This window comes from Sturnus vulgaris, chromosome 19, assembly GCF_052056855.1.
Source record: "Sturnus vulgaris isolate bStuVul1 chromosome 19, bStuVul1.hap1, whole genome shotgun sequence".
NCBI lineage: Eukaryota > Metazoa > Chordata > Aves > Passeriformes > Sturnidae > Sturnus > Sturnus vulgaris.
The window spans coordinates 4300679-4327338 of NC_142261.1; the positions used below are offsets into that span (position 1 = coordinate 4300679).

Here is a 26660-nt window from a genome sequence, read left to right on the forward strand (position 1 = left end):
CGAGGGTCTCCCGGTCCCCAGGACCCCACGGGGGGTGGTGGCTCCGAGCCGGGTGCCCGGTGCCCGCCGCCGTCGCCGCGCTCCCCGCCGTGCGTGCGGCATTAGTACCGGGCGTTTGCATCCCTGCCAGGCGGCGGAGTTAATTTTTGCCTGGAGCGGGTTTCCTGCGTGGCCTCAACTTGTGTGGGAAAAATCTGCGGTGGAGCCGGGCAGCCCCGCTCCCTCTCCGGCATAATCCTGCGGCACAGGGAGCGGTGGGCTCGGGAATGTGTGGTTGGGAGCCAGCCCACCGCAGCCCCCTCCAGATATCGGGGTGCCACGGGCAGGGATGCGGGGTTGTGATCGTGGAGGGTGATGGTAGAAGTCTCCTGGCCCCACGGCACCATGTGGGGACAGCAGGATATGTGTCCCTGGGTAAGGTCCTTTGCTGGTGGTGTCTCATCCTGGGATGGAGGGAGTGTTGTGTGTGACCCCCCCCCAAGGCTGGGGATGCTGCAGCTGGCGGGGTGGGCCGGGGGCTGCACCTGCCGGGACCCCTCTCCCGGCCCCCGCCGGCATCTGTGCCGCCGCATGTCCGTCTGCAGCAGGCGCATGCATGCAAAAATAAGACATTTCTTCTTTCTCTTCTGCCTGCGCATTCCTCAAAAAGCTAATATTCATGAAAGGTAATTCAATCAAACCACGATGCCTATCAGCTAATGCAGCAAAGCTGGCGCAGGGGTGAGAATGGGAGCCAGGAACACAAAAGCCCTGTTTTATTACCTCCTGCTTGCCTGAGAATTGCTTTTCTCCCTCGAGTGAGCCGGCTAAAGCTGGCTTTATTATGTTAACCTATTTGCGTGTCAAGAGCTATTGTGCCTCTCTTTATCTGTGTTTGTATTTGCTCGATGCAGGGAATAAAAGGACGAGGCGAAAATGGATGGCTGGTCAGTGCTCCGCACTCTGGGGGCACTGATTGGTTGCTAAGTGATTTGCATCCCCGGTAATCGCTTTTATCTCGGAAGGATGTCGTGTATAATTATAAGCCTACTGACATCTTTTGAAATCTGCCTAATGGGTGTTTTTAATTTACATGGGAAGCAGGGGCTATTTGTGTTGCTCTGATTACAGGTTGGGAGAGTATATGGGTTAAAATACAGATATTTCCATAGATGCGGGGCACCGGCAGGGATGAGGCTGGGATTTTTGGCAAGTCCCTGCTCGCCTAGGCATGGGTGGAAGAGCACAAGTCGCCGTGTGCGAGTTTGGGGTTTAATCCCTCAGCCCAGTGCACAGACTGGCGTGGTGCTGGTCCGTGGGCTGGTTCTGTAGCCATCCCATGAAAGGCAACACGAGGTGGGCTCCTGGCTGCTGCCAGAGCCGGCTGAGCTCCCAGGACCCCCCTGTGCAGCCTGGGATGAGGCATGAGGGGGCTGTGACACCGTGTCCCCACTCCAGCCATCTGTGCCAGCGTGGGGCTGATGGTGCTGACAGGGGTGGCACACGGAGTTGGCTGTGCCAGCCTGAGCCCCCCATGCCAGGGGCTTTGCCAGGAATTCCTGTGGAAATGGTGTCTGGGGGTACCTGTGGAACCATGGAAGCCCCAGCTGGGTTCACATGGGATGGGTTCACACAGCCATGGCAAATAAAGCTCCCCAGCACCTGTGCCAGCCCTGGGCACCTGCACCCAGCAGGATCCCAGCCGGGTGGCTCACTGGAGCTGCCGAGGCATCAGCAGGGTCCAGGATGAGCTCCCCGTGCCAGGGGCATTGGGTGCCTGTCCTGGGCAGGCAGCAGGATGTGGATGCTCTGAGTTTGGGGTGTGGGTGCTCTGAGATTGTCCCGTGTGTGCCTGGGTGCAGAGGAGCCACATCTGGGAATCATCCTGGCAGGAACGCTGGGCCAGCCGTGCCAGTGGCACGCTCAATTTCGTGTTTCTATTGGAAAAGCAGAGCTCTGTGGTGCAGGCAGTGCTGAGACGAGGGGTTTTGGGGTTCCTTCAGGGCTCTGTGCACGGGGATTGGGTCACCTCAAACACGCAGAACTGAACTGAGGCTGGTGCTTGTGACAGGGGCTGGGCTGGGTGAGAGTGTGGGGCAGGACATGGGGCAGGACATAGAGACAGCTCGAGCCAGCTGCCTCCTCCCTCCCTGCTCCTTCAGGAAAGGCCAGGACTGAGCCACAGGCACGTTCTGGCTCCCTCAGGCCGTGCACAAGGTGACCCCATCAATTTGCAGAGCTGAGGTGGCTCCGTGGCACACGGTGCCGTGGGCAGCGCTGTGCTGAGCAGGATGGGGTGCAGGGAAACGAGGCACATGGGAAAAGCTGATAGAGGAGAGCGAGTGCTGGACCCCACACCTTGGAGCCTGAGGTGCTGGACCCCCCTGCACAGGCAGCCCCATCCCAGCCCATCCCTTCCCATCGCATCCCAGCCTGTCCCGCTGGCGAGCGAGCGGCGCGGGCGCCGCTATTTATGGCTGGCTGTAAACAAACTCCCAATGAAAGAAAGTTAATGACCTGAGACTGACAGGAGCCTGCTGGGAGTTTTTATAGCCCCTGGGACTCCTTTTGCTAAAGAGAGAATACATCAGCGTTTTAACCCAAAACGGCGAGAGCTGCGCTCTGCGGGGGTGGGGGGGACGGCCTCAGCCTGGGGAGGCATTTTGGAGGGGCTGGTGCTGGGTGAGGAGGGGGCTTTGGTAGGGGGACCTTGACTCTGTGTCTCCCTGCGTGGGACTGGGGTGCACAGCCCCCTTTTCAAGAGGCACCTCCCGGCGTGGGGGGCTCTCCGAGGCTTTGCCATCTGCCTCTTGTAGGTCATCTCTGTGCGCTCCAGGCAGGAGCGAGGGCTGGCTTAGCGTGGCTGGTAACCACACACTAATAAAGCCTTAATACCCTGCAGCGGGGAGATTTCACTGTCAGAGATAAATATTCATATTGCTTTCCAATTCAGCCTTGGCTGCACGACAAGGGCGCCGTGGGGGGAGACGGGAAGGCTGCGGTGTGGGGTGCTCCGAGCCCCGCTGGCTGCCCTGCCTGCTCCTGCCTGCCTGGTGCGTTCAATACCGTGCCCTGGCTAATTGTGGGGTGCGAATATCATCCCCAGGGCTCCGCGGGGACAGGATGGAGAGCGTGGCACAGGGTGCACCTCTCCCCGGGCTCCCCGCCTCCTCCTTCGCCGCCGCCTCGCACGCTCAGCCTCCATCTGCACGCGACGCTTGATTTACCGAGAGGAGCTGGCAGTTAAACCTGACAAATTGAAGGCAGTTTTAAGTGGTTCAGGTTAATTAATAGTCAGGGAAGTATCAATTTTTTTTAAGGGATGCTCTTGGCTCGCGGGGAGAGCTGGAGTTTGACTTTGCCTTTGGAAAGTAACACCATCTGCACGGGTGGGTGCCCACAGGCAGGGGGATGGAGCTGGGCAGGGAGATGGAGCAGGGCAGGGAGATGGAGCAGGGCAGGGGGATGGAGCTGGGCAGGGAGATGGAGCTGAGCAGGGGGATGGAGCTGGGCAGGGAGATGGAGCAGGGCAGGGAGATGGAGCTGGGTGGGGGATAGAGATGGAGCAGGGCAGGGAGATGGAGCTGGGCAGGGAGATGGAGCAGGGCAGGGAGATGGAGCAGGTCTGGATGCTGAGTTTGGTGTCACTGCTCTGGTTCCTGTCCCACAGGATCACATTGCTGCTGGTATTTCTGTCGCCGGGTTGCTGGTGCTGAGGGAGTTGCTGGGACAGGGAGGGACAGGACTGTCCTGCGTGGCCCAAGCTCCACTGCTCATCTCAGTGTCCTTTGTGGCTCTGGTTGTCCTCTGTCTTGGGGTCTGTACCATGGCTGCAGTGCCAGAGGGTGCAGCTGTGTCAGTAACCACAGAGATTCATTCATAGCCACCTGTAGTGGCACAGCGGGGTGGCTGCAGTGTCCCTGCTCCCGTGGGGGACCTGAGGGTGAGCAGCAGCTTTAACAGGTTCAGGAGGGTGCATCCTGGGCTGGGACTGGGAGCTGAGGTGGATGAGCTGGAGCAGCATCCCCTCCCCTTGGTTTCTGCACACGTGACCGCCGTGTTCACATCTGCCAAGCCTGGGAATGCTGGGGGGGACAGATTTAAAAAACATCCCAGTGAAAGAAGCTTAAGGTCTCCTGTAAGGAGGAGAGACGGCACAGGAAGGCTCTGAGCTGTGTGTGAGAAAGTCTCCGTGGCACAGGGACATGAGCAGTGTCTGTAGTTGTCACGGGATGCCACAGGGGTGGGCAGCTCCAGTATCTGGCTCAGGGCTGTGTCCCAGAGCAGCACAAACCTCAATGTGCTCTGTCTTTCCCAGCACAGAGGTGGAAGAGGTGGGTTTCCAGCAGCCCTAATTCTTGGGAATATGAGAGATTTAGGTTAGTGACCATTTTTTAACTCAATAAAGGGAAAGACAAGCTGTAGTCTGCAGTCCAGAGATATAATTAGTTCGCAGCAGTGGTGCTTTCTTGATTTAGCTTCAGAGAGCAGAACAAGACAAGGATGTTATACCCAATTAGCAATAACATACAGCCCGAGCCTAGCTAGGTGAGATAACAAGCCATTTTTATAGCTCTTCTTTACAGACTTTTTTTTTTGAAAGAGGGGGGGAAAGAAGAAAGGGACCGAGTCTCGATTTCTTTTCATCAGGGAACAATTATAAGTGAGCACAGAAAGCCCAAAGCTGAGTGATCTGTTGGCCAGTGCAGATGATAAAACAAATCAAACAGCTCAGAGCTGGGCTGTGGGGCCATCTCTCCATCTCCAGCTGGGGGAGGCTGAGCAGGTGACAGCCGTGTCCCGGCAAGGACACAGCCAAGGGCCACCCACACACCCTGGATGTGCCCTGGCTGCTGCTGCGAGGCTTTGTGGCACGTGTTCCGCAGGGACCTGGTGCAGGTGAGGTGGCCATCGGTGTCCCACAGCGGGCAGCTCATCCCCAGCAATGTGACCCCGAGCCGTGTCCCCTGTCAGCGAGGTGACCCGAGCCGTGTCCCCTGCACAGCCCCGGTCAGGTGGCAGCCGCTGCCGTCTGCCAGCTCCGCGGTCCCTTTGTGTTACAGATCGATGGCCATCGATTTTTCCTCCCGTGTAAACCTGCCCTGGCCGGGGCTGTGCAGGGTTTTTGTGCACGCCTGGCTCCGTCTGTGCCGTGCTGGTCCCCGAGCCCACCCAGCTCCCGCTCACCTCTGCAGCAGTGAAACTCAAGGACATCCGGAAAAACAGCCTTGTAAAGAGTCGGGGAAACTCGGGTTTCATTAATCAGCTGTTAATGACGGGCTCTGCTGTTCGGTGGGGTTTTTGCAGTTTCTTTCCTCGCTACCCAGAGCAGCAGCCCCAGCCCCTCCTGTGTTACCTTCTGGGGATAGGGCAGTGTTTTGGGGAGAGTTTGGGAGTTTTTGGAGTGCTTCCCTCAGCCTAGGGACACTCCTGCTGCACAGGGGGCTCAGTGTGGGTGACATTCTCCCTCCTGATGTTCCCCCCCACCTGCAGCCACCCCTCCGATGGGGCAGAGCCTGGGGATGGAGCAGGAGGCTGCTGTCCCCCTCCGTGTCCTTCCTGTCACCTCCGTGTCCTTCCTGTCCCCTTGTCAGAGTTTTACAGCCTGACAGGCAATGGTGTGGCTGCATGGGACCACTCGAGCTCATCCCATCACAGCCCAGCCCACCCGCAGGAGCTGGGCTGGGACATCCCGGCTTGTCCCCACCGGGAGCCGCTCTCCGGGCTATTAACACCCCGCGATGATCATCAGCTCTCGTCGTAATCATTAAGACTATTAGAAAGAAATGTTGGCTCGCAGCTCGTGTCAGACTTTCCGTTCTGCTTTGCAAACGCGCACAATTAATGCCAATCAGGCGGGGGAGGCAGCCAGCTCCGATCCCGGCTGCTCCCAATCCCGGCTGTCAGCTCTCCCCATCCCGCCTGGTACATTTTCATACAATTGCTATAAACATCTGAGGGAAACTCCGTGTTCTTCGGCAGTGCTGAGTATTGTTCTCTGTTCCTTTTAATTACTCGGCATTCAGCAGCTCATCCGGCCTCGGATCGGTGGGGAAAGTAGGGATTTGTAAAACAAATAGAGAAATCTGGAGAGATGCCTTATTTTCCCATTTCTATGGCTAAATAAGAAAATCTTGTTTAATTTTTGTCTTTTTCTTCCTCCCCATCCCAAGTTGCTTACTCCTCTCGAGGGCACAGCCTGGTTCCTCTCCCCAGTGAACCCCAAAAGCAGGGTGAGCTTGGGAGAAGGGGGGGGAAGAGCCGGAATTACTTGACCGGATGGTGGAATAATCCTTGTTACAAAAGTACACATCAATTATAAGAATTCCTACAGTAATCTTGGAAATCTATCTTTTCTGCTGAACCAGCTCATTAAAGAGCACCATTCATTTCCATCTCTCCGGGTGAGAAGGGTTTAAATCTCCGGAGCTTTGTGTTACCAAATAGACTGAGGGTGATGGACTCGCGTTAAATATTAAAAGGAAGTTGATTTTTATTTTTTTTTTCCCCCAGACCGGCAGCGCAGACGAAGTGGAACGTAAGGAGGGGAGGGTGGGGGGGGTCCCTGCTGTGAGAAGCTCTCCCCAGCTGTCGGTGGGTGATGCTCAGTGGGTGCCTCTGAGGACCCTCCTCCCTTCTCTTTGCCTGGGGACCCCTCCAGCGCTGGGGGAGGAGGGAGGGATGGAGGGAGGTTTCCCCAGGCCACCCTGGCAAGCCCCCGAGCCTGCGCCGGAGCCGGCCGTGGCACAGGCAGGGCTTTTGTGTGCCGGCGGGGCAGTGGGTGGCTGCAGGGTGAGGGACGGGCACAGAGCCCCTTTGTGTGCAGCTGTGAGCAGAGCAGGATGTGGGATAGGGCCCAGCCGTGGGGATGGGGAGCTGGTAGCAAGGCAGGAGGAGAGGGTAGCCAGTCATGGGGAGCAGGACCCAGGATGGAGAGCAGTGGCCGGCCGGGGTCGAGGGCGGCGCGGGGCGATGTGTGCGCTGCGCCGAGGCTCTGTGCAAACATGTTAATTTGTTTTCTTTCTTGCCTCGCCTTTCAGGGTAATTGGTTGCATTTGAAGCCTTTGTGAAAGCCTTTGATTATAGTAATTTCAGCAGCGCGATCTACCCTGGATTCCTTCGTCAGATTCTTTCACAGCTCCGGCACTTGGGGCTGTAATTACGGAGCGGAGCACGCCCGGCTGCCGAGTGTGGGGCAGCTGGACGGGGCACCATGGCCGTGAGAGCACAGGGACTGTCACTGCAGGGGACAATCAAACCCTTGGGATGAGGCAGGAGCGAGCCAGGATGGCACAGGAGCTGTGATGGGGAGCTTTGGTCTCTGCACTGCTGAGTTTGTTGGGTCTCAGCTGGAGGTGTGGATGCTGCTGTGGAGTGCCCATGGTGTGGTTTCCCATGCTGCGGTTGCCTCCTGGCTTGTTGGGGTCCAGAGTCCTTTTAATTCCTGCTCTATGGAGCCACTTGGTTTTTCTGCTGGTTGATCCCGGGTCTGTGCTGGGTCTGGAACTAAAGCCTGTGAGCACCCTGAGCATCCATAACAGACAGCTCCCCCCCACCCCTGTTCCTGATCCGTGTGCAGGAGGAAGGCACGGGCACGACTGTGTCGGATCAGCCAGGTTTTGCTTTGAGGAGCTGGTGCCACATCCGAGGGGACACGTCTGTACAAGTCTGGCAGGACCTGGCAGATCCCGCCCGCCCGCTGTGCGCTGGCCCTGCCGGGACCTCGGTGCACGCAGCCAGGGCTGAGCCCTGCCAAAAACACCGACGGCACCCGAGCAGGGACCTGACCTTTGCTAACGGGGCCGCTCCCCCCTCGCTCCTGGCATTTTGTTCCCAGTCCCACGTAATGACCTTCTCGGCAGCGCCGTGCCAGCGTCTGCCACTTCCAATTACCCACGGCTGCTCGGCGCCCGCCGCAACACGCGGGGCTCCTTCCTCCCCAGCAGGATGGCAGCAGGATGGGGGGATGCTGCCCTGTGATCCCTCACCCTCCTGGCTCGGGGAGAGCCTCAGGAGCCCCCCCAGCACCACCCAAATCTCTGGGTTCCTGCCCTGGGGTGCTGGAGGCGCTTGGCTTTCCAGAATCATTATTAACCTGTTCGAGAGCTGTTCCCGCTCGCAGCGAAAATAGATCTTTAATCTCTGCCCAAAATAGCTCATTTGATGAGAGGCCTCCTTAAAGCTGACACATAAATTTAACCAGGCCGCCCGAGCACTGCACGGGGACGTCTGCAAATGCTCAACAGCACTCGAATTGTTGGGTTTTTTTAAATTCCATCGTTATGGACACATCTGACACTCTATTTCTTCCACAGGGTCTTTGGAACTGCTCAGGAGGTGATTTGCCGTGCCCTGTCCCAGTTCCTTTGGCCCTGCTTGTGAGCAAAAGGTTATTTTGGGGTATTTTTTTGATGTTGACTTTCTTGAACAGTCCAAGGAGTTTCTCCTTGAAGCTGCCTCAAGAGCAGAAACCTCATCTCTGAGTGGGATGGGAGAGACGAGATGCTGCTGTAGGATGGCAGCAGTGAGGGTCCTGGTCCAGTGCCACTCTGTCCCTGGCACTGTGCCACGGCTGGTGGGCTCTGTGCCATCCTGGTGTCACAGAAGCCCAAAAAAGTGGGAAATGGGGATGCTCAGAGTGTCACAGCTCTGCTCAGTGTTGAGTCTGGGGCTCGCCCCAGCACCTTCCCAGCATTTCCACAGAGCATGGGCTAAGAGAAGCCACTTGGCTGCTCTGGGTCTCTCCCCCAGCCCCCCACAGTCCCCACATCCCAGCGAGACCCTGAGCAGCAAAATAATCACTTCCAGCATCATTATCCATCGCAAACCCCAGCTTCCAATTTTAATCAGAGGAGCTGGTGTTGCTTTAAGATCTGCGGGTTTTAAAGATCACAAGAGGGGTTAGAGAAAATTACCCTTGACTCTTACATGCTAATGTAATCTCTAACCAGATCTGCAGCACTGCAGCTAAAATTGCTTTTTAGATTAACATTTAATTATTAACAGGGCCCCCTGAAAGGCCCGGGGCTGGAGCACGCGGAGGGGAGCGGATTAGCCAGGCGGGATGAGGGAAGGTCGGGCAAGGGAAGGTCGTGGGGTGACCGGCGGCACCTTTGGTGACAAACTTCGGGTTTTATTTTACCTGATGCTCCCTGTGGTTCACAGTGGGGTGACCTTCCTGTGCTCAGCCCTTGTAGGGCAGAGCTGTGGCATCGCTGCATCCCCTCCATCCTAAATCTGGATGGGAGATGGCAGCGTCAGGCAGCAGCACCAGCCAAAATCCCGCTCGCCCTGCAGTGGGGTGGGCATCCACTGTGTGCAGAGGGGAATCTTTCCTCCTCTGGCACCTCCTCACTCGCCAAAATCAGAAAAAAAAATCTGTGTCTATGGGACCAGTGGTGGTGGTGGCAGTGGCAGGGGAGGTGAGAGGGAGCTCCGATGTCCCCAGGGCTGTGAGGAAGGGGAGCTCCCTGTTGGTGTGGTTGGATTCTCCTTCATCTGTGGAGGGACGAGGGGCAGGGCTGTTCCCAGTGGTACTTTGGGTGTACTCTGCACACCAGGAGCCAGTGAGGGCTTTTGCTTTGTTTCTCTGGTTGCTGCCAGCCTTGGCCTCGCCCCACGCTGTCCGTGTGTCTGTCAGGAGCCTCCTGTGCCTCTCCCAGCCAGGGTGACCCTCTCCTCCTGTCCTTGTGCTGGCTTTTAGGGGAACATAGCCATGGTGTGACTCAAACAGCTTTGCAGCATCCCTGGTCCTGCTCTCCTTTCCTCTCCTAACCCCAAAAGCCCCCTTTTTACGGGATTGCACCCCAATAACACCCAGGGAAGGATCTGGACGTGTTCCACTACAGCCTGGATGGTGACCAAGACCTTGTACCTCACCATCCCTGCCCTGCCACAGCTCGGCAGCTACACAGACCCACTTCAGGCTGAGACTTTAAAAGTTCCTCTTTTCTTTTCTCCCCCCTCCCATCACATTTTCTTTTATCTAAATCCTCGCCTGCAAAAGCCTCTATCAACAGCTGCGCTGGCCTTATCTCGCGGGAGGGACCTTCGCAGGGCTCTCGGAGGAGATAAGCCCGACTTATCAGCTGCTGATGTCAGAGGAGGTGCCAAACCCTCCCATCACTGGGGCTTTAGACATAGAGGGTGGTGTTTTTTATTAAAGTCACAAAGACCTTGGGCTTATAAATAGTGCCATGTCGAGATGGATTAGCTGGGTGTGGGGTAGGATGAAGTGGTGGGAGAGGGGAAGGATGGAATTGTGGCTTCCCCATCCCTGGAGGTGTTCAAGGCCGTTTTGGATAGGGCTTGGAGCAACCTGGTCTCGTGGAAGACATCCCTGTGCATGGCAGGGAGTGGAACAGAATGGGCTTTAATATACCAAAATTCCGTGATTCTGTGATGCCAGAGTTGTGGGATATGGGACTGGGGGCTCCTGGGGGATCTTTCTCCAGATGTCTCCAAGGGACCCCACTGGTGGTGGGACTCACCCTGTGCCCCAGTGCTGGATGATGGTGGGTCCATGGGCACAGCCTGGGCAGAGGCTGTGCGGACTCGGGGGCGTTCCAGCAAAACTGCTGAGTGTTGCCTTCCCTGCCACGAAAGAGCCAGAGCAGCTTGAACTAAATCGGATCCTGCTGATTGGAATTAGTTCAAATGCAGATGGAGCTAACTAAGCCGACGCTAAGCGTTGGACAGCCCAGCGCCCAATTCCCATCAGCTGATTCAGGGGCTTTTCAGAGCAGCATTAGCGAAATGCCACCGTGGCACAGATGCCCATTGTGCCAGGCGCCCACCCGCTCGCCCACGGGCCTTCTGGGGCTTGGGGCTCCCGCCAGGGTGCCGGGGTGGACAGATGGATGCTGTTCTGGGGTTGTGGCACCGCAGCTTTCCCGGTTCTGAGCCTGCCTGTGAAGGTGGAGCGAGGCTCAGCGTAGCTGTCGGAAAAATCATCTCGGCTGCGAGACGCCGGGAGACGGGGGCAGCAGCAGGGTCTGAATTAATCGGTGGCTTTATTCAGTTTGGCGTGTGGCTCCCGCGCCTCCCCCGCCGGCTGCCGATGATGATCCGTGCCCAGGGTCGGGATGGCTCCAGGAGGGAGCTGGGCTGTGCATGGCAGGGCGCAGAGAGCAGTGCTGGGGGCACCCTGTGCCAGCATGGGGGTGTCCCCAGGGACCTGCTGGGCCCTCAGGGTGCCAAGCTGCATGCAGCACATGGGTTTGGTGAGCCCCTGGGTGCTTCCTCCTTGCTCTCAGCCCTGCGTGCCACAGGCACCACCAGGGACCTGATCCGCATCTGGCAGTGGCACGATCCTCCCACGCTGCCCGTGTCCACCAGGGACGCAGGTCAGTGTCCCCTGAGGAGCCGCCTCAGTGCAGGGAGCAGGTGACGTCCGCCACTAATCGGCCAGATGGTGACAGCCAGCAGGACGCCAGCCCTGAGGTCACCATGGAGCTCAGGCTCAGGTAGGGTGCTGTCACCCATCCCCTGCACCGCTGTGGGTGCTTTGATCCACGGCCACCTCTCAGGGACAGGGACAGGGATGGGGACAAGGTCAGGGTGGCAGCTCCCATCATGGAAAATCCAGGCGCTGGGCACACGCCGGGGGAGCTGAGGCTGCGTAATGAACCCCGAGTCCCAGCGGGGAGAGGAGAACTCCTGGCAGTCAAGTGCGCTCAGGCTCTGAATAAGAAGCACTTCATTCTCTTTTCAAATTGTATAATTTCTGCCTGATTGTAATGGCATATTTTAAAATTACCAGAAATCGAAGCCAGAAAATGGATACGGCTGCTTTTACTGCGAGCTGCGTTAACAAAGGATATGTAATGCATGAAATAAAAACACCTCCCTGCCCCCCTCCCTTTTTTTTTTTAAGACAGTAATAGGAGAAAATTGGTTTTGAAACTGAATAAAAGTCCCTTTCAGAGGAAATCATTTCTTTCAGGGTACCTTTGCTGAAAGTAAAATAGTGAATAATGAAAGGTGGTTACATGATTGTCTTTCATTTAGAGAGCGCGAGGACAGATGGAATCTGGGAGAAATGCACGATTGGAATAATTGCATGGTAACAAGGCGCTTGTTGTGAAATTAGTATCTTAAGAAAGTAGTGAAAAAGGCTTTTACTCATGAATACTTCATTATTAGGAGAAAACAGCACAATTTGGGTTCTCCAGACACCTGCTCGGTATTAGATGACTTCCTCCCCTCCTCCTCCTCCTCCTCTTCCTCCTCCTCCTCTTCCTCACACCTTTTGCCGACGAGTCTCTCCTTGTCCCTGGTTTGCTGAGGGAGTCAGGGTTCGACCCTGAGCCTGATGAGCCCAGCTGAGGCATGGACACCGTGCATGGATCCCATCCTGGAGATTATCCCAGAGCCTGGCACCCCCTGCCTGGTGGAGGGCACAGAGCAGGAGCGAGCAGCACAGGTCCCGTTGTCTGTGCCCGTGGTGGCTGAAGGTGTTTTGAAGGGTGACATTTAAACCAGCAGAGCTTGGGGAGCCCTGGGCACAGCTCAGGGATCGTCCATCCATTTGTTTCGTGGTGCTGATGGTCAAGGGCTCTGCCAGTGCCTGCCCGAGGCCACCACGTGCCCGAGGCCACCACATCACACCCCTGCACGCCGGTGCCAGCACTGGGACATGCAGGAAACATCCTGGGTGCCTGCAGGAGAACACAATTCCCCCCTCAAACGGAGAAGATGGAGTGATGATGTACCCAGCAGTGACACCCGTCCACGATGTGCAGTTGTGACCTCCAGCCATCCATGAACGTTCAGCCAAGGAGCAACAGCACAGGAGCTGAAACTCTGGTGGATGGGCACCACGCCTGCTTTTCTGCTGCTCCTGCCCACGTCTCCCTGCCCTCTCCGAGTGGGAACATCACTCCCTGCGCCAGCCAGAGCAGTGGGAGGGTGTCAGCAGCAACTGGTTATAACTCGGGGCCCCGGCGGGGGAAGGATGTACAATGAGCAGCACCGTGGTGACGACGACTTTGGCCTGACCCCTCCAGCTTTTGCTGAGCAGATTTTGATGCCAGCTGGGAGCTGGCGACAGATTCCCCGGACCCCAGTGGGATGTTAGGACTGTCTTTCCGCAGCCTTGGCTGGGGTCACTCCGTGCCAGGAGGCACTGGCTGGCACACTGGCGGAGCGGTCTGGCACTGCCACGACGCCACAGCTCTGCCACATTCCCGGTGGGAAGGGTGGAAAGCTCTGCAGGAGGCACAAATCACCCGCTGAGACCTTCATATTTATTTTATATACATCCCTATTCATTTCAGTCTTTCGGAGTTAGTTGTTTATTTCCAGAGGAGCAAAGGCGCTGAGTGCTGGGGAGCTCCCGCCAGGTGACGGTGGCAGGGGGTGGTGGCAGGGGTGGCGGGTCCCTGGCTCACCGTGTGTCTCCTCTCTCGCAGGGTGCGGGGCGGCAGCGCCCGCAGAGAAGCCCAGACCATGCTGGCCTGCCTGCAGAGGACCCAGAACCCCCCAGCCCAGCACCTCCCCTGCCCCAACAAGGCGCTGGAGCCACGCAAGTGTAAGTGCCCGAGGGCGGGCGCCCGCTTTGATGCTGTTTCCTTTATTGAAAAAGACATTTATTTAACCGATAATTAAAAAGAGCAGGAGAAGCTGGGAGGAGAGGGGGAGGAAGGAGCCAAGATAAGCAAATTAAATTGGGTTCTGTGGTTGATAAGTCCAACTTCAGCAAATGTTGCAGAGCTGCCTGGGAAGCGTGGCTGCGGCAGAGGACGGTGCAGTCGGCCCCCCAAACCTCCCCGGCCCTTCCCCCCCTAATTACTTTCCCCGTTTTGCCACAGCTCGCCTTCCCCAGGAGCTGGCCTTTCAGATAAGCTGTAAACTAGTTACATTAAAATGGGATCCAAAAGGTCACTCCAGCAAAGCACCTGTCTCTCCCAGCCTTTGTCTCTCAATCCAAACCGTGATTAAATGTATATTTAATGAGCCTGCTTTAGGCAGGCGTGTTTGACCTCCCCGGCTGGGAAAGACGCATTAAGATTCTCAAGTGATGAATGTGTGTTTTAAAGAGGGGAGTGGATATTTTTCTGCTGGTCTCAGTTGGATTTTTAAACATTGCTGGCTGAAGACAAATCAGCTGCTAAAGCTCTGCTTGTTAGGCTGTGACAGCCCCCGGGTGTTTGTTTAATGAGCTGGATTTCCCCAGAGACGTTTTTTTTTTTCCTCTCTACCTGGGTACCCTGAGCAGCCAGGTGAGCTGGGCATGGGGTTTGGGCAAGCTGGGCACGGATTTTGGACTATGTTAAGCCTCCCTGGGGACCCCCAGCATCGCTTCAGCATTGCACTGCCAGCCAGGAGGGTTATTTATCCTTGGAAATTATTTTATCCCTGAAAGTTCTTTTATCCTGAAACTTATCCTTGGAAGTGTTCACAGCCAGGTTGGACAGGGCTGGAGCATGTGGGGGAAATGGATGATCTTTAAGGTCACTTCCAACACAAACCATTCTGGATTCCATTATTTTTGTGGCCAGCACAGGGAATGGGACACTCAGGACAGTGGTGGGGTTTTGGGCACTGAGATGTCACAGTGCAGCTTGCACTGCACTGGAGCATGTGGTACCTTCTCCTTATTGGTGTCTGGAAGGAAAAAGGATGCTGCTGTTGTAAAATTATTCATAATCCATCACGCCTGAGCATCGCGGCGGCACAGGGCTGGCGAGAGGTGTCTGGCTCCTGGAGCACCTCGTTGCCATGGAATAATGAGCTCAGCCATGCCCACATGGTCTGAGACCCACGGGCAGGGTGAGCCTGACTGGGTTTTCTGGAGGTGTTCAGCATCTAGAATGTCTGTGTGAGCTCACTGTGATCCTGAGGTCAGGATACACCTGCTGGTCCCCACAGCATTCCCTGGATGCAGCTCGGAGCTCATAAACAGAACCCAGAGCCACCTTCCTGCTGCGGGGGGTTGGTGCTTTCTAGCATTTCCCACCGTGCCATAGGTGCTGAAATAAGGAGGTTTGGGAAACAGGGCCCTTATGTGGTGTCACATATGGTGCTGTGGGTGTGAGAGATGCTCCTGGATACAGATGCCTGTGTCCTGGGAGGGTCCCAGCCCCGGGGTCCTGGTGCTCCTGGAGTTGTGCCAGTGGGATGAGGGCAGGAGTTTGACCCTACCCTAGACCCTGGCAGGTGCTGGGTACCCAGGAGACCGAGTTTTTGACTGGTCTCACCCCATCCCTCGGGCAGGACCGTGCTCACCTGAGCTCTCCAAGAGACTTGTGTCCCTCAGAACGGGTGGCAGCAGCCAAGCTCCCACCTGGACCCCCACAGCACATTCACCACCAGCTCCACCAGCCAGGTCACCTTAATCAAAGTTTAGCTGCTCGTGTGTTTCCGCTCATTATGGGCAAATCCAGCACGTCTCGCTCCTCTCTGCCTCCTGCCAGCACAAATTAAATTGCAGGTGACATCCAGGGCCACGCATCTGGCTTGGAATACAATTTTCCCTCCCTTATTTATGGCACCTGTGGGAAGCAGGGTGGAGGGGCTGGGAGCCGAGCTCCCGTTGCCACCGGAATGCGGGCGCGGGGTATCGGCACGGAGAGCGCGCTCTTCAAACCAGGCGCAATTTAGAAGTGCCTCTGATTACTTAATTTGCTCCTGAGTATCTCAGTAATTATCTTTATGGGTCTTATTTCTGTCCTCTGGCATTGTTTCTGTCGATATTAAATGAGTCTGGCTCTCGGCACATTGGCCGTCTGGCCCGGCACCACTGTGAAATCCTATTATCCTGCCCGCGCCGCTGATTAATTTTGGTATTAATTTCACGTAAAAGGTGAGCTGACTCATTTTCCTGCCTGTGCAGGGAGCTGCTGGTGCCTTCACCCCCTGGTTCTACCCCTGGCCTTTCCTGCTGGTTGTTGTCCCCCACCTCTGTGCCCCCCACATCGGTGTGGCTGCATCCCAGCAGACCTGGAGCATCCCACAAAATTCATCCTGATAAAGCTGGAGGTGACTTTGCTGCTGTTACCAGCAGTAATCCTAAGGCTGTTCATAGGAACCAGCCTGGCATGCCTTGAGGAGGATGCAGGAAGGTGCCAGAGCCCTTCCAGCCCTGCCTGTGCCTCCTGCCTCCAGCAGAGGAGCAGGAGCCTGTGGAGAAGCAGCATCCTCAGGAAAATATCACATCCAATTAACTCCAGCAGCCTGGTCCCTTTTGATTTTATCCTGGGCACATTACAGGAATCCTGAGCTTTATTTAAATTATAAATCAAATAATGCCCGTCTCAGCTTGGCCAAACTCTTTGCTGTTCCCACTCTCAGCAGAGAGTGGATGCTCTCCACAGAGCAGTGGATGATATTTAATGAACTGTTACTTTCCATGTGCCCTCCTCCAGCCAGCCTGGGGCTGGGAGTGTGGCAGGGAGCAGGATGTGTGTCCCCCTGAAGGGGCTGGCAGCCCTGGGGAGTTCACAGAGCTGAATATCATGAGCATCCTCCACGGCCTACAAGAAGGATGGACAGGGATTATTTACAAGACTGTGGAATGGCAGGATGAGTGGGCATGGCCTCATGCTACCAGATGGCAGGGATAGGTGGGATTTTGGGAAAAAATTCTTCCCTGTGAGGGAGGTGAGGCCCTGGTACAGAGAAGCTGTGGCTGCCCCATCCCTGGAAATGCCCAAGGTCAGGTTGGACAGGGCTTGGAGCACCCTGGGGTGGTGGAAGGTGTCCCTGTCCATGGCAGGGGTGGAATGGCTGAGCTTTAAGGTCCCTGCAACCCAAACCATCCTGAGAATTCTTTCACCATTCACATCCTCCATGCTGGGGGTCCAATGGGAGCTGTCACCTCAGCCCCACTGGGCCAGTGTGATAAATGGCTCTTGAGGGGTGGCACAAACCCTCCCAGGGCCCATCTGGGTGTTAAAACACTAATGAGGGGATGGCCCTAATGAGAGGTGATGGGCAGGGCTCCGTGCCAGGGACTCAGCTCCAGGGTCACCCACAGCTCTCCCTGCACCTGTGGGGACTTTCATCAGTGATAAACCTGTTAATTGCACACAGGATGAGGCCCCATTTAATGGCTTCTCGTTACCCAATTCTGCTTGTTCCAAGGGCATTTTCATTACAGTGGCTGTAGCGAGGCTTTGCTTTTGTACACACCCATAAAATATCATTTTAATTTCATGAGGGGTTACACATGAGTGAAGTAAGATTAATTCTTTCATTTTCAGTTTCTGGAAGGGATCGGTTAATGATGGTTCTGTGTATTTATATACGTGCCATAAAAAGGAGTTCAATTAACTGCTGGGCCCAAAATGTGCTGTTGACTTGCACTTTCCCTGCCAGGAATTGCTGCAAAAACACTTTTCCATCGGTCACATGTGAGGTGGGGCTGCTCAGTGCCCATCTCCCACCAGGTCAGAGCCCTGGATTTAGGGTGGGATTGGCTGGTAACAGTGCAGCACATGAGAAGGTTTGGTTTGTGTCCAAACTTCCCAGAATTGTGATGGTCCATTGGCCACAGAGCAGTTTCCTGGGCACTGGCAGACCTCAGGGTGGGGCACCCTGCTTTGGGGGTGCCCACACTGCTCCCCTCGGCAGGTACAGAATCTGTGTCTTAAATTAATTCAAATATTAATTGGCTGTGGATGAGTGAGCAGAGGGGCCAGGGACGAGCTGCAGGGCCAACAGAGATGGTGGGGTCCCCTCCTGTTCCCAGGGTCCCCCAGAGGCTCGGTGAAATGGCATCAGGGCTTCTGAAAGGTGGCACTGGGATGGCATTGGGGTGGCAGTTATGTTGGGGTGGCCTCAGGGTGCCTTTGGGGTGGCTTTTTGGCTTCAGATGGGTGACATTGCTATGGCGATTGTGTTGGGGTGGCCTCAGGGCTGTGCTTGGGCAGCGTTGGGTGCCAGCATCAGCATTGTGGCAGCATCACGGTGGTGCTGGGGTGGCACTTGAGTATCGTGAGGGTGGCACTGGGGTAGCATCAGGATGGCACTGGGCTGACACTGGGACAGCGTCAGGATGGCTTTGGGGTGACACTGAAGCAGTGTCAGGATGGCTTTGGGGTGACACTGGGACAGCATCAGGATGGCTTTGGGGTGACACTGAAGCAGTGTCAGGATGGCTTTGGGGTGACACTGGGGTGGCACTGGAGCAGTATCCAGATGGATTTGGGGTGGCACTGGGCTGACACTGGGACAGTATTAAGATGGCTTTGGGGTGATACTGGGACAGGACCAGCATGGCTTTGGGGTGTCACCAAGACATCCTCACACGGTGGCCACGTTGGCACGGTGGCTGTGGTGGCACAGTGGCCAGCGTGGCACAGAGCACGGCGCCGGTGCCGCGCTAATACCTCGTGGAGGAGACAAATGGGAAGTGACACGTGTGTGTGTAGACGGGTATTTGTGGTGACGCTTTGACTGCAGATAATAAAGTGCTCGCCCCGAGGTGATCCAATTCAGCAGCCGCCTCGGCAGAGCCGTGCGCGACGAGGGGGAGAAGAAAGGGGAGGAAGAAAGGCCCGTCTGAAATGACATGTCAGCCTAAAAAAGGGAACGTGTTAACGGATGAATATCTGGGGACGGCGAGCCCGGCGCTTCCCTTTGTGCTTTGTCATGAATTTTGTTGTCTTTGCAGATTCCGGCGCTGCCGCGCGGGGTTTGCCACCTACGGTTATTCAGATGGATTTCTCCCGCTATTATTGCTGTCGTTGGTTTAATTTAAGCCCCCAGAGCTGGGGCGTGTTTGTGTCGGCTCCTGGCACTGGGGATGCTCCACGTTGTGGAGCCGGGGGGGGTCCCACAGCGGGGGCTGTGCCGTGGGCATGCGGCGATTTTGGGACAGCACAGGGTGCTGGTCAGGGGTGGTGCTGTCCCTTCAGTGGGGAAAGAGGGGACAGGGACCCCCATGGTATCCACAGCAGCGTGGTGGCCTCTGTGCCACCCATCCTGGGGACACTGTCACCATAGAAACAGCTGCTGGCGCGGGGTGGGAGGGCTGGCGGATGTGGCAGCCACCCAACCCACCTGGAAAGGGGGCACAGTGCCCATGACCCCCTGCCTGACAGCACCCAGAAACCACAGGTGACTCGTGGCTGCTCTCCCCACACCCACCCACGGTCTGGGCAAGGCAGCATCCCCCAGTCACCCCCCAGCTCCCATCTGGGACCCCCTGCAATCTGCCCTGCCCTTGAGTCTCCGGCTGCGTGTGCCAGCTGTGCCAGGCTCTGCTCTCCAGGGCAGCCAGATCCTGCCAGGCAGCTTTGCTACTTGGGGCACAGACCCAAAACTTGAAGGACTGTCTTGTTTCGTTAAATGTAGCAGCTTTTGTTTGTTTTCTTCCAAGTGTTTTCCAAATATTGAGGTTTCTTCCAAGTGTTTTGCAAATATTTAGGGTTTAGCTCTTACAAAATCTGTTCCCAGTGTGGCAGGCAGAGAAAAAGGGGATTTTTGATGCTTTTTGAAGCTTTGAAGGCACTGGGATTGCTTTGCTGCAAGGAGAACAGGGATCCTGGTCCCAAAGCTGGGGACAAGCTCTCTGCTCTCGCAGAATTTAATTCATTTGGAGGCTGCAGCACTATTATTTTTTAACAAGAGCCATTGGCACTGCTGCTCAGGTCCCCAGTGTGCTCCTGCCTCCACCCAGCATCGCTCCCCTTCCCACCCCTCCTGCCCCTGTGCCAATTAAAAATCCTGCCTAATTGCTGCCCTTCTGCCCTGCTGGCTCAGAGAGGCCGGGCAGGAACAAGGCAGGAGCTCAGGGGTGGAAATGCCAGTGCTATTCTGGAAGAGGGGCAGGGCAGGACGGGGATGGAAGGTGAGGATGAGCAGGGAGGGTGAGGCTGGGTAGGATGCTCAGGGCTCCAGGAAAATTCCCCTTCCCAAGGTGAATGTGGCAATGTGACCACATGAAGACAGAGCTGGGGCAGACACTTTCCTTGAGCTGCTTTTTTGGGGCTGAGCCCTCCACTGAAGCTTTTTTCCCATCTGATAAAGGGGTGAAAAGCATTTTCCTTTGGGACCAAGGGAAGGCAAGGCCCATCCCCAGCGCTGGGAAGCTTCCAGCCACACGTCGCCTTCGGCAGCTTTATAAAGATTCCCTGCCGAGATTACTTCTTTCATTTATTGCAAAACATTGTAGCGCCTTCGATGTGTAAAAATAAGGATTGTCCCATCTTATCTCGGAAGGAATGGGGGGGAGGGAGGGAGCAGCACGTGTCCCTGGTGCTGCTGTTAACCACTGAGGTGCCGTGTCCTGCCACATTCCCATTTGGCTTCTCTCTGAGGAGTCCTCGCTCAGGACTGATCCCCAAATTGTTCCTTCTGTGCACCCAAACATCCTGCTCCCCATCCCCTTCCAGAGCCAGGCAGTGCAGTCTCATGGACTGGAAATTAAAGTCACAAATCGCTGCTGTCCGTGCTCATCCTCCTCCAGGGAAGAGGGAGCCCAGCCAGGAATGTTGTTCCAGCACCAGCCTGGGGGACACACAGACCCCTGGGCTGTGGGAGCAGAGTGGAGCTTCCTTCTGTGTGCTCAGTGTCCATCCTGTCCTTCCTGGTCCAGAGCATCCTTCCCAGTACTGAGCATCATTCCTCTTCTTCCTGGTCCTGGCCATCCTTCCTGGTGCCATTTTGATCCCACAACTGCTTTAACCAAGCAGACCCTGGTTAGCTTCCCTTCCCTCCTTTCTTCCCATCTTCCTCTTTTTTTTTTTTCCTAGACTTTGTGGGCTGTGGCTGCAGCTGGGCATGGTACGGGGGTCCCTGGGAACACCAGGGATCGAAGGGATGCAGGGAATACTGTGGATGTGGGGGATTTGGGAGATGCAGGGAATGCTGGATGTGTGGGATGCCAGGGATGTGGGGGATGTGAGTGATGCTGGCAGCAGGTGGGCATGTCTGAGGAGGTTTTTGGGAGGGGTTTCTCCCATCTCTCCCACCTCTCCTGCAGCCATCCCTTGTCCCTGTCAGACATTTTGCCTCATCCTGCTGCTCCAGGCACAGCAGGGCCAGAGCTCCCTGCTCCATAAACCGAGATTTATTCCGGACCGTGGCCCCAGTGGGGTCTGGGATTTACATCTGTGTCTGGGACTGGGTTTGGTGGCCAATTTGCTAAAGTAAAAAGTTGTTTAGCTGGAGGCATAATCTCATAAGCCCGTGCTGCCATTAGCCAGGGTCTCCTCTCTGCCTGGCTTTCCAATAATGCTCCAAGCAGAAGCTCACAGTAATATAAAAAGCCATCGGATTATTACTGCGGGCGATGCATTTTCCATTTACAGTAATAAAACACTGAAGAAACAAAACAATTTAAAATTCCAATAAAATTCAAACCAAATCTTTGGCTGCTGAGCAGATTCAATTATTTAGCTGTTATTGAGTGCAGGCTGGAAAAATAGAGCAGGTCAGGGAGGGAGGGGGAGCTTGGGGTGCCGGACGCATCCCATGGGAATGCCAGTGAGGGAGAGGGAGGTGGGAGGCAGGGAAACATCTGGGAAAGGGGCTGGTGGTGGCTGCTGGCAGTGGCATCGTTCAGGAATGGCAAGAGGCACTGTAGTGATGACTGTGCTGGGGGGATCCACTGTGTATTCCCTGCTCTGATGCTCCAAGTTCAGGAGGAAATGGACACAGGACAAACAGCGAGTGGCCGTGTCAGGCCCGCCAGTGGCTCGGGTGAGTTTGCATCTTGCAGCAATTAGAGCCCTCTGGAAAAGCAGTAATTACTGCAGAGAGCAGCAGCGCCGGCAGAGCGGCCGCTCTGTAATTTTCCCGGCGGGGGTGCGGTGCGTCACCCTGAGATGTGACAACACACCCAATTGGTGGCTTGTCACATCCAACCCAGCTGGAGCAAGGAGGTGACAAAGGCTGCTCCGGGGATGGCGAGTGGGATGCCCTCAACCAGCCCTAAAAACGTCCCCTGTAGTGCCAGCGCTTGGGGACAGGGTTTTGGTCAATCAGGGAACCCGCAGGTGACACCACCTCCTTCCCTCCCTCCTGCAACAGCCCCTTGGCTTTTTTAGTGTTTTTCCTCAGAATGGAGCATTTCCACGGAATGGGTTCATTAGGGATTCTGCGAGTGTCACCAGCTAATTAGTGTCACGTTAATTGAGTATTCACGATGCTGCCACCACCAAGGACAGTGGTGCTGGCATGAAGGGGAATGCAGATGTGCTGGGCCGTGCTGTGCCATCCCGTGCCATGCCTCTGGCCCATTCTCAGCCCCCTGTACCCTCTGACCTGGGGGGTGCCCATGCCCAGCAGAGCCCACCATACCCCCTTAGTGTGTCCTGACTGCTCTGCTGGCTCTGCAGGAGCTTCCCAGAGGGATGGGATGTCCTGGTGCCACACGTCCTCACGTGTCCTGCCAGAGGGAGCTGCTGGTGCTGTTCCTCCTGTGTTCCGCCAGCTCCATTAAATCCTCCTCAAAGGCACTGGTTTTAATTGGCTTAATACACTCGTTAATAACAATGTCTATTTAAGACACCTGTAAAAAGCCCATAACATCAGCTTAATGGGAGCAATGGCTGGCGCAGGCACTGCGTCCTGCCTGGGCAATTACTGCACTGATGGAGAGCACAGAGAGCACAGAGAGTGGCCATGGATTAGAGAGCATGGAGAGCATGGAGAGCAGCCACAGCCTCGCTGCTGTGTCCCTCTCCTGCTTCTGGGAGGGGGTGTGATGTGGAAAGTCACAGATTCCAGCACATCCCTCCCACTGAATCCTGGTTTTAACCAATGCCTGGTTCATCTGGGCACGTCACAGCCATGGAAATGTCACTCAGAGTGGGACTGGGACAGGCAATCCCTTCATAGGGAATGTGGAATGTTCCCAGAGGTGCATCTCTCCCATGGTGACTTTGCCACCCAGGACGTGGTGGCATCAGGGGTTGCTGATCCTGGTGGCATTGAGAGCAGAGTGCTCCAGGTACTGGGGAGCTGCACTGCCTGGGAAGGCTGAGCCTCCCCAAACCCTCCCAGTTTTACCATCTCTGCCTTGCAAAACCTTCCTCTGGGCAGGCACCACCTCTGGCATTCCCAGTGTGCCATAGATACCTCTTGGCAGGGCTGGGAATTTTGGGAGCCAGCTGGGAACCAACCACTGTTCCCATGTGCTGACGTGTAGGTGCATGTGCCTGAGTGTGTGTGTGTGTGTGAGTGTGTGTGGAGATTTTAAACACCTAATTTATTCCATCTATTAGATAGATTTTGTAGATTTAATCATTTTCACAGTTGGTGGCTCATTGGATACTCAAGATAAACTCCAAATGAAAGTATAATGGGAACGACAAATGAGTTTTCACACCAGAATGGCAGAAACTTGCTCAGGAAAGAGTTTGAAAGGAACAAAACTATATATATATATAATTTTTTTTTTCTGCAGTGGCTTTTGCTGACTCCAGTAGGTTACCACAGTTAATTTCACCAGTTTTGTTCATCTGTAAAATTGCATAAAAGTGACATTTTTGTGCTCATTATAGGAACTGCTGATTTATGGCTGGTAAATGCAATGCTTTTCCATTTTTGGTGAGGTTCTTGTAGCAGCGCAAAGCACCCATGAAATTGCTTGTATAATGTAGTTTAAATCCAATCTCAGAGAAAGATTCCCCCGTTGGGTAAAGTGACATTTCCATTCTCCACACCGAGTTTATTTTAGGCCACTTACAAGTGACTCCTGTCAGCGGGAGGGGACAGCTCGGTGCCGTGACCTGGTTTCTGCCGGGAGCGGGTGGGATCCAGCCAGGGGAGGATGGTGCTGGGTCCCCTCATGCTGGTGGCACTGGATTCACCCCAGATTTTGCTCACGCAGGTGAGACGGCCCCCATGCATTCCCCGCGCTACCCCAGCCCCGCCGAGCTGGACGCCTACGCACAGAAGGTGGCCAACAGCCCGCTGACCATCAAGATCTTCCCCACCAACATCAGGGTCCCCCAGCACAAGCACCTTAACCGGACGGTGAACGGCTACGACACCACGGGGCAGAGGTACAGCCCCTACCCCCTGCACGCCGGCGGCTACCAGGGGCTGCTGGCCATCGTCAAAGCCTCCGGCAAAAGCGTGGTGAAGAACTCGGAGGGGAAGCGGACTAAGCTCTCACCTGCCCAGGTGGGCGTCGCTCCCTACCCCGCCTCAAGCACTTTAGCTCAAGGTCCCTCCTGCGCCGGGCAGCTGAGCTACCACGGCGGCCAGAAGCAGCTGGAGGGTCCCGTGCCCCCCAACGTGACGGTGGCGGCCTCGGTGCTGCCGCTGGCAGGCAGGAGCCTGGCCCTGCCGCCCTCCAACCTGCCCTCCATCCAGAGCATCATCTACCAGATCAATCAGCAGTGCCAGGCGCAGGGTGCCCAGCCCGGCTGCCCGGCCGTGGTGGCCGCTCACCCCAGCCCGGCCAAGCACGGCGCCTTCGGCCCCGGCTACGGTGGCACCGTCCTGCCCGAGTGCCGCAAGGGCGCCGAGCTGGCGCTGGGCTCCAACCCGGCCACCGCCGCCACCCTGGGACCCAAGGCGGGCGTTTACCCCGAGGGCATGGACTACCTGGTGTGGCAGCAGAAGCAGCAGCAGCAGCACCTGCGAATGTACAGCGGGGGCAGCGGCGGAGCCCTCAGCAAATCCCCCGAGACGTGCGCGGGCGCCTCGCGGCCCTACGGCCTGAGCGGCGCCGCCGACAAGGTGAGCTCGTCCCCCTTGAACTGCATGCACGGCAACTTCGCCGTGGGGCAGTACTTCGCTCCGCCCTGGAACAGCATCCTGGTGACCCCCAACAGCGACTGTTACAACCCACCGGAGCTGGGGGCCGGGCCCCGCGAGCTGGGGGTGCCCCCGGCCGAGGGGCTGCCCAGCAAGACCCTCTGCAATACCTCCATCCTCAGCAGCAGCCTCCAGTCCCTGGAGTATCTCATCAACGACATCCACCCGCCCTGCATCAAGGAGCAGATGCTGGGCAAGGGCTACGAGACCGTGTCTGTGCCAAGGCTCTTGGACCACCAGCACGCCCACATCCGCCTGCCCGTCTACAGATAAGGGAGCGATGCTGCTCTTCCCAAACCCAGGGCGAGGACTTTGGCGCGAGCTGCGGGTACCGGACCGCGGCAGCGAGGGCAGGGGGACGGGGAGGGGGACGTGGGGTCGGCTGCTGAAAGGGCTCCCGGGACACTGGCACTGCACCGGGGTCCCCAGACTGGACACACCCGCGACCCGCTGGAAGCCGAGGCCGAAGGACCGCTTGTCTATATAGCTCAGAAATCATTTTATCTCCACGAATGTGAACAGGGAATTGCTACGAGTTGCTGCTATCCAGGGAGGGGAGGCTCTGCTGCGCTGGCAGAGCCCGGTGTCGTGGCCGGCCGGGAGGCTCCAGGGTGGGTCCCAGCCCAGTGTGTGTGGCCGGGAGGCTCCCTGACCTGGCAACTGTCCGGGAGGCTCCACAGTGGCCGCTCCTGGCACAGCAGTGGCCAGGAGGCTCCGTGGTGGCCAGTGCCAGCCCAGTGGTGGCCGGTCCCAGCCCAGCGTGGCCGCAGGGAGCTGGCGCCTGACCTGTAGCTGAAGTCCGTAACTTGCACTGCTTTGATTAAAGCTAATAACTGGGGACAGTCTGGAGGCTATTTAAGAAAAAACACTTGAAAACTTGAACAGATTTTTTTGGTTTTTATAATTTTTTTTTTTTTTTTTAGTTGACTAGACTGTACATCTACGTGTTGGCTGCTACAGAGTCTCCTCCCACCCCTCTTCCTCCTCATCCTCCTCCTCTCGCTAGGCCCCACAGTGGCCACCAGCTCCTATTCCCACTCAACCAGGAGTTTTGGGACCCCCTCAGCCCCTCTCTCCTGGGAACCCCCCCAGCTCTCACACTTCCAGGCTGTTTTATTTCCCCTCCTTACTGTCAGTTCTACCTTGGTTCTGGGTCGCGGTACCGGGGTGCTCACATACCTCCTTTTTTTCTCTTTTTTTTTTTTTTTTTAAACCCAAACAATTTCAAAATTATGGTCCGTTATTCACTCTGTGTAATTCTGTGTTTAATAGATTTGTTCATTTGCAAAAGGCTCCTCACCATGAAATACAAAGTGTTTTGATGTTTAAAGGTAAAAGAAGAATAATATCCCGATGAAACCCAAGGTGATTGTGCTCGGAAAAGAGGTACTGTATCCCTGAAAGCCTGTTCAAGCACTAAGTGCATTTACAAATCTCTGAGAATGTTTTTTTTTTATACTAAAATTGACCATTATATTCTACTGTGAGAAGTGCTGGCTGCACTATATTGTTTTAAAAATGAGAAAACAAAATGAAAAAAAAAAAGAAAAAAAAAAGAAAAAAAAAACAACACAAAACCCGCAAGCTGTGTGTCCGGATGTTGTTTTTCCCAAAGTAAAACCAGGATCTTGCTGGATGTGTGCTCTGGAGTCTCTTTGCTTTGCTGTGGCCTCCCCTAGAGCCGGGACACCCCCCCCTGCTCCAGGAGATTTTTAGGGCACGGAGGAGCACCTATAAATAACCTGTTAACGATGCTGAGCCATTAATCCCTGCACCAGTCTCTGCCTCACACCCAAAGGGCTGCACATGGGACAAAATCCCTGGGATTAGGGCTGTGGCCTCACGTGCACCCGTGGGATGCCCGTCCCTTGTGGGGTGATGGGTGCTGGGGTCAGGCACAGCGTCCCCATCCTGTCACCAGCACAGGGGGTGGCACCTCCACTGCCATCTGTCACCCACAGCCA

General features: G+C 55.9%; 1 protein-coding gene across 1 annotated transcript; it reads left to right on the forward strand.

Moving 5' to 3' along the window:
• The first annotated feature begins 2647 nt into the window (after positions 1–2647).
• Positions 2648–26332, forward strand: FAM222A (family with sequence similarity 222 member A). Its single transcript, XM_088175812.1, has 3 exons — positions 2648–8368; positions 13392–13510; positions 23762–26332. The coding sequence occupies exons 1-3, from the start codon at positions 8262–8264 to the stop codon at positions 24967–24969; spliced, it is 1434 nt and encodes a 477-aa protein (XP_088031938.1). The 5' UTR covers positions 2648–8261; the 3' UTR covers positions 24970–26332.
• The last annotated feature ends 328 nt before the right edge of the window (positions 26333–26660 follow it).